Below are 9671 nucleotides of genomic sequence, written 5' to 3' on the forward strand. Positions count from 1 at the left end.
GGAGAGGAGAGGAGAGGAGAGGAGAGGAGGAGAGGTGCTGGGAGCTGGGCTTGAGGAAGGAACTGGGGAAGGCATGGAGCCCACTGAGTTCTAAGCAGATGTCTTGGGAGAAAGTGCCATCTGCCTTCCTGGTCTTGTCCCAGAGCAGCGTCTACCCCATGGCCCAGAGCTCAGGGGAGCCAGGCCAACATCAAGGCCAGAGTCAGCTCTTCTGCCTATAGCACTGGTGAATGTGGTGTGGTCCTTTTATACCTGAACAGCCGCCAGAGGTAGTGTGAGGACTGAAGGAGGGAGAGTGGGAGGGAGGGGAGAGAAATGTCGCTGCTCGAGAGGGAAGGAGGACAGACGGACAAATAGTGGAAACACTATGTGTGCTTATGGTTGCCCACGCGCACACACACCACGCAGACTTGGTTGAATGATAAAGAGCTTGGGCCCCAATATGAGACAACCTGAGTTTCAATCACGTATTACCTCGACCATGTCTGTGTCTCCCAACACCAATGACTTCATCTGGGAAATGGGGACAATACATGGCTACTGTGAGGTTTCCTCAGATCAGGTTGGTGAAAGTACTAATGCTAAAACGAGTGATTGACAAGTCAAGCAAGGGTGGCTCACCTGAAAGAGAGTGAGCCTCGGCCATAAGCGTTCTGAGTGGAGTAAGAGCAGGAAGCAGGCAATGTGGCCCAGGAGCAGCTCCACACAGACCCGCACAGCCCTCTGCGCTGGCCCTCTGGACCTTCCTTTCTGTGGCGTCTGAAGGCCTAGAGAAGAGAGTGGCCCGTTCCCCAGAGCCCTGACATCCTTGGCCTCTTGCCTGCCTCCATCCTGTGCCTTGTACCTCAGTCCCTCAGCAAGTGTCTCCTGTCTCTCCTACTGGCCTGATCCATTCTCTCCACCCCACCCCGCTTCAGCCCCATCCCTTTCTCTTTTCACGCCTGTTGGCTGGGGGCCCCCCTCCCTCCTCGGCTCCATCTGCTGCAAATCTGTCCTGCCCAGCGCCTGCAGCATTCCCACTGTCTCTGCCACCTGTCAGGGCCCGTCTGCTCTGCAGACCCCTTCGAGGAGAGCCAAGAGCCCCTACAGGGACACCCCATCCCATTTCCCATTCCTCTTTCTCAACCTTCCCCGCACAATCTTTCCCATCAGGTCATAGGTGCAGTCAAAGGGTTCAGTGTTGGGAGCAGGACACATCGGAACACTCCAGGGTGGGAGGGAGGTGCTGATCCCTCCCCTCCCTCTCAGTCCCTACAGGAGCCCAGCCAGAGGGGAGCATGGAGCTGCTGTCGACCCCCCACAGCATCGAGATCAACAACATCACCTGTGACTCCTTCCGCATCTCCTGGGCCATGGAGAACAGTGACCTAGAGAGGGTCACCCATTACTTCATTGACCTCAATAAGAAGGAGAATAAGAACTCCAACAAATTCAAGCACCGGGTGAGTGGAGAGGGGACCCAGAGCTGCCTCTTCCCGACACCAATTGTGAAGGAGGCAGGAGAGAGGGTATCTGGAGGGAATATTTTGGAGCCTAAATAAAAAACCAACTCACTGCCATTGAGCGACCCTACAGGACAGGGTAGAACTGCCCCTGTGGGTTCCTGAGACTGTAACTCTTCACCGGAATAGAAAGCCTCATTTTTGTCTCCCAGAGCTGCTGGTGGTTTCGAACTGCTGACCTGCATGATCCACTCCACCACCAGGGGTCCTTTTGGAGCCCGGAAGGGCTGGTTAAAATCCAAATGTTTTTTACTGTGCAACCCTGAGGAGGTTACCTACCCTCTCTGCATCTGAGTTTTTCACTGGTGAAAAGCTCTCATGGGCCTGTTGCAAAGATTCGATGAGAGCGGGTGTGGGTTTGGCACGGTGCCTCGCTCGCACACAGGGAGCGTGGTGCGCACAGTGTTGCTGGGATTTCAGACACAGGCAGAGATCTGTGCCAGGGTGCGGCCCAGGGCTCTGCATCACACACAGAGATGGCCTCTCTGGTTCTGATGAAGCTCAGGGTCGGGGGCAGCTTGGTTGCTAGCTGGGAGGGTGGCCTGAGCAGTGGGGCGGGGGTGGTACCCTTAATCTTAGTACTCAATGATTTCCCAGCCTGGCCTCCTGGGAGTCTCTCTGCCCCTCGCCCTCTGGTTCTGCCCCTCTCTTCTTGGTTTAGAAAGGAAATGTTAGAGAGTGCTACACCTTATGAGATGTGCCTTTCCCCTAGGTTAAAGCCCGTATGGGGGCCGGTGGGAGGAACCCTCCCAAGTTCCCGAGCTAGCAGAGAGGAAGGGGGCCAAGTGAGGTGGGAAGACGCTGGTTTCCACAACGACAGCATTAGTGTGGGTTACTCACCCTCTCTCTCTGGAACTGGCTCTCCCGATCTGGGTGTCTTTTGGCAGGCCAGTTGCCACGGTGACGTGAAAGCTCACCACCACCCCCCAAAGAATAAGGCATGTTTTCCCTTCCTCCCTGGCTTCTCAGTATTGGCCGTTGCCGTGGAGACGGCACTGCAGTGTGCAGAGCTCTCTGCGACTCCCTCAGACATGAAGGTCTTGATGCCCTCAACTTTGGGGGCCACCCCCCTTCCCTAGTGCTCTTTGAACCTCAGTGCCCAAGAGAGTGGAGCGTTAGGAGCATTTAAGAAAGGGCACAGATTCAGAAACATCTGCGTCCTATAGGGACTATCCTAATGGCCACTGCTTGCTTCTACAAGAAAATGATGGCCAGGTCATAGAACCATTGAGAAACGGGAGCCATTTGGAGAATGAGAAGTGTGGGAGAATGCCAACCATGGGCATGAGCCCCTGGTTTGACTCTTGGCTCTCTGTCTATACCCAATTTCCCAGGATGTCCCCACCAAGCTCGTGGCCAAGGCTGTGCCGCTGCCCATGACAGTGAGAGGCCACTGGTTCCTGAGCCCCCGCACGGAGTACAGCGTGGCTGTGCAGACAGCTGTGAAGCAGAGCGATGGGGAGTACCTCGTGTCTGGCTGGAGCGAGACGGTCGAGTTCTGCACTGGGGGTAAGGCCCAGCTTCACGGAATTCTCCTATTGCCCAGGCCCAACTACCTGATTTCAGGTCACGAGAGGGGTCCCTGTAATCCAAGGACCTTCATGAACACTGGCTGTGCACCAGGCCCTAGGCTTAGGTCACAGGGGACCCAGACAGGGGTAAGACCCTCTTGCCCTCAAAAGCCTGCAGTCTAGTGCAGGAGGCACACATGAATGCTGCTAATTCTGCTGTCAAAAATGCTTCTATACAGAGATGGAGTCGAACACTTGCTCTCTGGGGAAAATGGCCCTTGGAGTCGATTCTGACTCACAGTGGCTCGACAGGGCAGGGTACAACGGACTCTGTGGGTTTCTGAGGCCGTAAGTCTTTATTTATGGAACAGAACGCCTCATCTTTCTCGCACAGAGCAGCTGGTGGATCTGAACTGTTGACCTTGGGGTTAGCAGCCCCATGTGTAATTCACTACACTATCAGAGCTCTCTGCAGATTTTGCAAACTCCAGCATGAACAAACGTTGAGTTTCTGTGCCACAGATGACCTAGGATCTGCTCCACAAAAACCCTTTCGTTTGGTGTCCGTGGTGAGAACTGCTCTAGATCTCCCTGTGCCACAAGGAAGGGGCAGGGAACACTGGTAGCCCCGGGCAGCGGAGGCTGCTGGCTCTCTGCCCTCTGCCAAGGCCTGTGCCCCGAGTCTCCTTGAGCTGCATTGTCTTCTGCATCGGGCTTCTTCTTTGCTCTGCTGCAAAACCCCACTCCCTGGAGGCATCCCTGCCCTTTGTGAATTAAGCCCTAGAACTCTGCTTACAGCAGGGGTTTCATTAACTGGGGAACAGGGGATCCAGTCCACACGCTTCTTGCCAAACTGGTCAGGGATGCGTCCGCAAGGAGGAAAGGACACCTTTTCCTACTTTGTACAAAGCTACTACGGAGGCTGGCAGCAGCCATGCCTGGACCCTGGGAGCTCAGCTTCTGGCCCTGCTCGAAAACTTCCATCTTACTTTTGGCTTCCAGGCTCTGCTGCTTCTCCTGGAATGCTCAAGAGCAGTCTTCGCCCCAACTCTGGTCTGCCTAAACCTTCCCCTTTTAGTGCCCAGGCTTGTTCTCCCTGGGCTCCTCATGAGCCTCCCCCCCACCCCCACCCCCCACACACACACCTGTAATTACAACTGGCTTTTCTGTAGATGATGGGGGCAGCTCCTGCTCACAGAGGCAGAGCCCCTCAAATCCTTCTTTTGGCCTGGTGGTCTTCTTTTCACACGAGAATGGCCTGGGTTTAGAGCTGCTGCGGCCCTTGGCATGACTGTGTGATTGGGCACCCCCTGTCCCCTGCCCTTTTCTGACCAGAAGAGTCTGAGCTCTGGCAGGGAAGGCACAGGAGTGACAAAGACATCCAGCATCCAGCTCACAGTGTTCCCAGGAGAGGCCAGCTGGCCTGTCTCCATCGGAGGCCAAGGTTCTGTGCCTATTTGGTCTCCTCTGCCACTCTGGAGCGCAGCGATGGACTCTACGGGGTGGGCGAGTGTGGGGGAAGAGGGTGCGACCTTCCAGCTGACCTGCGGCTGCCCCTCACCTGCACTCTTGCAGACTATGCCAAAGAGCACCTGGCTCAGCTGCAGGAGAAGGCCGAGCAGATCGCAGGCCGCATGCTTCGCTTCTCTGTTTTCTACCGCAACCATCACAAGGAGTACTTCCAGCACGCCAGGTACCGCCTCCCATTCCTTCCCGGGACCTTCCTGCTCCTGCCCTGGCTCCCTGGGAGGCCACCCCCACCTGGTAGCTTGCCAGATATTCCTTTGGACACCCCCCACCCCCCAATGCCTTCATGCCACCACACAAGCTCTGGAATGATGGCTACTTAAGGACTGGGCTCTAAGGAAGGCAGGGAACTAACAGGGTGAAAGCAGCCTTGCAAAGCACCGTGCTCACAGGTGCGGGCCTTAACATGGTCTTGGGTTTGCTCTTTGCTGGGTTTTCCCACCATAGCCCTCAGCCAGGTCTGCCACCTCTCAAATTCAGAGTCCAAAGAGGGAATGGGGGAGGGGAGCTCACAAAGGAAGGCCCCTGGGCATGAAGTACACATAGTGCATGCGCACAGACACACATACCACTCAGGACTTTCCTACCCTTGGTACTGAAGCTCCTGGAACCTTCAGGGAGGTCTCTCAGGTGATGGTGAGTGGGTCAGAGATGAAATCAGAGGATGGGATTTTGGGGGCCCCACCCACATAATCCATATGGAGAATCTTCCATTTTATTTGCCTAGTGCCTGCCTGTGTATATTTTTGGGGGGAGGGGAGTTCTGGAGTTTAAGAATATTTGAAAACTGATTGTCAGTCCAAGTCTAGCATACAGACGGGAGACTGAGGCCCAGATTGGCTCATCTCAACGGCAACCAGGACCAGTCAGGAGTGAGACTGGGTCAGGGAGGGACAGTCCACTCCAACCTGGGCCTGATGAGACCACCACTCCCACGTTCTAGATCACCACATTCATAGGGGGCAGAGCTTGTTGACTGGGCAGTGAGTGCCAGAGTGGGAGAGGTGGGAAGGAGGTTTGGCGTTGGCATGAAAGAAGAGCTCAGTGGCAGGGCACTCACTCACAGAGAGAAGGCGAGAGACAAAGAACACCAGTGTGTGCCAGGCTCCTCACTGGCACTGGGATATCAGTGTCCAGACTGGGAGATGGCAAACTTTAACGCCTGACGGTTGAGTACTAATCACAGTACCTGGCACATAGTGGTTGCTGGCTCCACGTGTCAGATGATCTAGGAAGGTTTTAGAAGTACGGGACACCTGTGCTGGGCCTTGAAGGGTGATCAGGACTTTGCCAGGCCAGGCGGAGAAAGGCAGGGTGGGCAATCCGGGCAGAGGAGCATGCGCTGCAGCCAGCCACAGAGTCAGAGCCAGGGGCAGTGCCCTGTGGGTGTATGCGAAAGAGAGGGGGAGGCAGGTGTGTGTGGCAAGAGGTCAGAGAGACAGGATCTGAGGGCATCGCTGTTCATGCAGGCAGTGAGAGCCCATCAAAGCGTTTTCAGCGAGGAGCGGAGCGGCAGGCTCCTAGCTCTCTCCTCTGTGAAGGAGTGGGCTGCAGGAGCTGATCTCTGAGGCCCTCCCTGCAGAGAGCCTTCTGCAAAGCTATATTTGTGATTGGTGGAGGCGGTGGGGCTGGTGGGAGAGCCAGGAGTGAGACTCCATCCCTTCTCCGCCTCCCACCGCAGCCCCTCTGCTCCGTGCCGCTGACCAGGGGCGGTTTCTCGTCCCCTTTGCTTCCCTCTCCCCCCGCCCCTCCCCCGGCGGGCAGGACCCACTGCGGGAACATGCTGCAGCCCTACCTGAAGGACAACAGCGGCAGCCACGGCTCGCCCACTAGCGGCATGCTGCACGGCGTCTTCTTCAGCTGCAACACGGAGTTCAACACGGGCCAGCCTCCCCAGGACTCCCCCTACGGCCGCTGGCGCTTCCAGATCCCCGCGCAGCGCCTCTTCAACCCCAGCACTAACCTCTATTTTGCGGACTTCTACTGTATGTACACGGCCTACCATTATGCCATCCTGGTGCTGGCCCCCAAGGGCTCCCTGGGGGACCGCTTCTGCCGCGACCGCCTGCCCCTCCTGGACATTGCCTGCAACAAGTTCCTAACCTGCAGCGTGGAGGATGGGGAGCTGGTCTTCCGCCATGCCCAGGACCTCATCCTGGAGGTCATCTACACGGAGCCCGTCGACCTGTCCCTGGGTACCCTGGGCGAGATCAGCGGGCACCAGCTCATGAGCCTGTCCACTGCCGACGCCAAGAAAGACCCCAGCTGCAAGACCTGCAACATCAGTGTGGGCCGCTAGGCGCTCCTGAGCGCTGCGGGAGGCTGGGGCGGGAGGACAGGAAGCGTGGAGGTGGTCGGCTGCCATCCGTGCAGGCAGTTGGTTTCCTTTCCTCCTGCCCCCTGGCCCCTGCTCTCCGTCAGTCCACTCCCTTCCCCCACCCCTTGGAATAAGAGGTGGTAGAGAGCTGTCCTCTTGGAAAAGTATGGCCCATTCCGTGGCTGATCGACTTAGGAAGGCTTCCTAGCCTCCGTAGAGGGGTAGATGGCTTGGGTTTTGGGAGCTGTCCATCACCTTGTCTCTCAACTCCCTCTCCTGCTCTTCCTTGCCCCACCCCAGCCCTCCCATCTCAGAAACCTGCCGGCCTCCCGGGACTTTCCCAGGAGGCCTCTCTGGGCTCCCTCCCAGGTGTAGCTCGGGCGAGCCTCCAGGGGCTTCACGGAGAGATGTGGGGCAGCTCTTCCTTAGCCCCACCCACCCCACTCAGGGCCAACCACAGAATGCCCCTCCCTTCCGAGCTAGGGTCTCGGGTGCCTCCCACTCTGGCCTGGACCCTGCCCTCTATAAATAGTCTCCTTGCCCCTGCCATGCCCCTCACCCTCACCCCCTCCTCCTTTGGCTGCTCCCTGCCCAGTCGAACCTTCTTCCTGCATGGCGAGAGCTGCCCCTCGCCTTCCCCACTCGCCCCCTCTAGCCACTCCCCTTGCTCTCTAGAAAGGGGCCTTTTTTTTCTTCTCGACTTTGGGGGCTCTGGGCTGTTGGGGCGTTTCCTTTCTTCTCTCTGGAGATGATCACCCCCGGCATTTTCTCTCGTTTGCTCAGAGCACTGAGGTCTGGAATGACAGCCATTGGGGTTGAGGAGGGGGAAGCAGACCCCTGAGACCCAGAGGTACCGGGAGTGGGTTGCCTGGTGCCTCCTCCAGGGGCCTGGCATGGAACTAGAGAGCTCAGGGCGTCCCTGCAGAGCCCTGGCACCCGCCTGGCTGTGCCACTCTGCCCGCTTGTGCGCTGCCGCAGTGCCGTAACTGTTTCGTGCCTGTGTGTAAACCGAATGTGGACTCCCTGCCACACCACCTCCCGCTGTGCCCACTGGCACTGTTAGCCCACCTGGTGAGCCTTCTGGCTGAGAGGGCCTCCCAGGGAGCTCTTGGTAACTTCTTCCTGGGCCTCCCAGCAGCCTCACAATTTCCACCTTTTGTATGGGTCAGGACGGGGGTGAGGGTAGACACCTGGAAGCTAACAATCTAGCCTGAGTGACTGGGAGAGGTGTTGGCAGAGGCAGCTAGGGGATGGTGGAGGTGATGTCAGGCAGATGTGAGAGCCTGGCTCAGAGGGGACAGAGACAAGGGGTAAGCTGGACTCCTGTGATGAAAGACAGATGGGCCAGCAGGCCAAAAAGGGCAGGAGCTCAGGGAGGGCCACAGACCAGCTGTAGCCAGTGGGGAGTTGTCAGCTGTCTCCTTGGGATGGGCCAGAAGGCTTGGGGGCTCTGGGAGAAGCATGGAGAAGGAGCGGACGTGGGCCCCGGGCCCTTCCCCCCTCTGCTTACAACATCACTGTGGGGGTGACCTGAGCCCTCCCCAGCCCCATGTCTGCCCCCTGCTGGGGGTGCACCTGCCTGTGCTGTGCTTTCGATGTGCATCAATAAATCACACTGGCCTGATGACCCTGCCTCTCTCTGGGCCCTGGGCACGCAGAGGTGGGTGCCCGAGAGATCCTCATAGGAGCCCCTGTTAGGATTGCCCTCCACTCTGCCCCAGACAGATCACCTGAATTCTTCACCCAAAGGAACTCACTGCCATCCATCCATTCTGACTCCTAGGACAGGGGAGAGCTGCCCCTGGGGGCCTCGGACTGGGACAGGGGAGAGCTGCCCCTGGGGGCCTCGGACTGGAACGCTTTCCAAGAGCAGAAAGCCTCCTTTCCCCCAAGCTTGCCTTCAATCCCCCTGTGGGAAATAAGGTACGAATAGCACCCAGTGTCTACTGGAAAAGGACTTTGAAGGTCATTGGGTCCCTTTCTAGATGGGAAAACTCAGGTCTTCCAGGCAGATGCCACAGGGGAGGCCCAACCAAGATCCCCAGGCTCCTCACTGGAAGGCCTCCCCGGCAGCAGGGTGCCATTGCTTCAGACTCTGATGCCATTCAATTCCCCAAACTCAAGTGTCCCCTGTCCCAGCAGGGCTCCTCATTGGCAGCTCTGAGTCACCTCTGCAGCTGTGGTGATGAGCTTATGGAAATGATCCTCACCTGAGTGGGGAAGTACCTCACTGAGCCCAGGCACCTGACTCAGGCCCAAATTCCCAAGAATCATCTGCAACTTGGGCACACTCTCCTTGGGCTTGAGGGCCTACTGTGTGCCCGGCATGTGCCAGGCACTTTCGCACACAGTAACTCGTTTCATGTGCACAAGGGCCCTCGGCAGTCATGTGACTGTTTCATAGGTGAAGTGGAGTCACAGTGAAGTTAAATGACTTGCCCTGTGGCTTACAGCCAGTGGATCATTGTACACAGCAATCGTTCCATTCCATTGCCCTGTCTTCCCAGGGAACCACGTGGTGAGGTAATGGAAGACTCTTCTCCGTCACAGTGACTTGACAATACCACCTTCCATCCCACTGTCCCAGGGGTCTCTCTACATCTCCAGCTCCCTGAGGCCGGGCCTAGTTCCAGAGTGACACCAGGGGGGGCTATGGAGTCATGAATGCCAAGGGAAGTTTTTAAAAGCACGGTGGACAGTACACTCAGCGCAGAATTTCATGTTTTTAAAAGCACAGTGGACAGTACACGTGCAGCGCGGAATTTCAAAGACGGGAATGCCCTCCAGGGTCCATCACCCACCTTCTGTGCAGGA

General features: G+C 57.3%; 1 protein-coding gene across 2 annotated transcripts in view; it reads left to right on the top strand.

Moving 5' to 3' along the window:
* The window catches only part of LOC101652528 (phytanoyl-CoA 2-hydroxylase interacting protein), an 11184-nt gene extending 2702 nt beyond the window's left edge, over positions 1 to 8482 (top strand). For both annotated transcript variants that reach the window (XM_004707592.3, XM_045286930.1), the window contains exons 2-5: positions 1249 to 1442; positions 2837 to 3011; positions 4589 to 4706; positions 6305 to 8482. In XM_004707592.3, the coding sequence (XP_004707649.1) occupies positions 1278 to 1442; positions 2837 to 3011; positions 4589 to 4706; positions 6305 to 6839 (993 nt within the window). In that variant the 5' untranslated portion in view covers positions 1249 to 1277 and the 3' untranslated portion in view covers positions 6840 to 8482. The remainder of the gene's footprint in view (positions 1 to 1248; positions 1443 to 2836; positions 3012 to 4588; positions 4707 to 6304) is intronic.
* Positions 8483 to 9671: the final 1189 nt, after the last annotated feature.

This window comes from Echinops telfairi, unplaced genomic scaffold, assembly GCF_000313985.2.
Source record: "Echinops telfairi isolate 266 unplaced genomic scaffold, ASM31398v2 ScPeMD7_9;HRSCAF=40, whole genome shotgun sequence".
Classification (NCBI taxonomy): domain Eukaryota; kingdom Metazoa; phylum Chordata; class Mammalia; order Afrosoricida; family Tenrecidae; genus Echinops; species Echinops telfairi.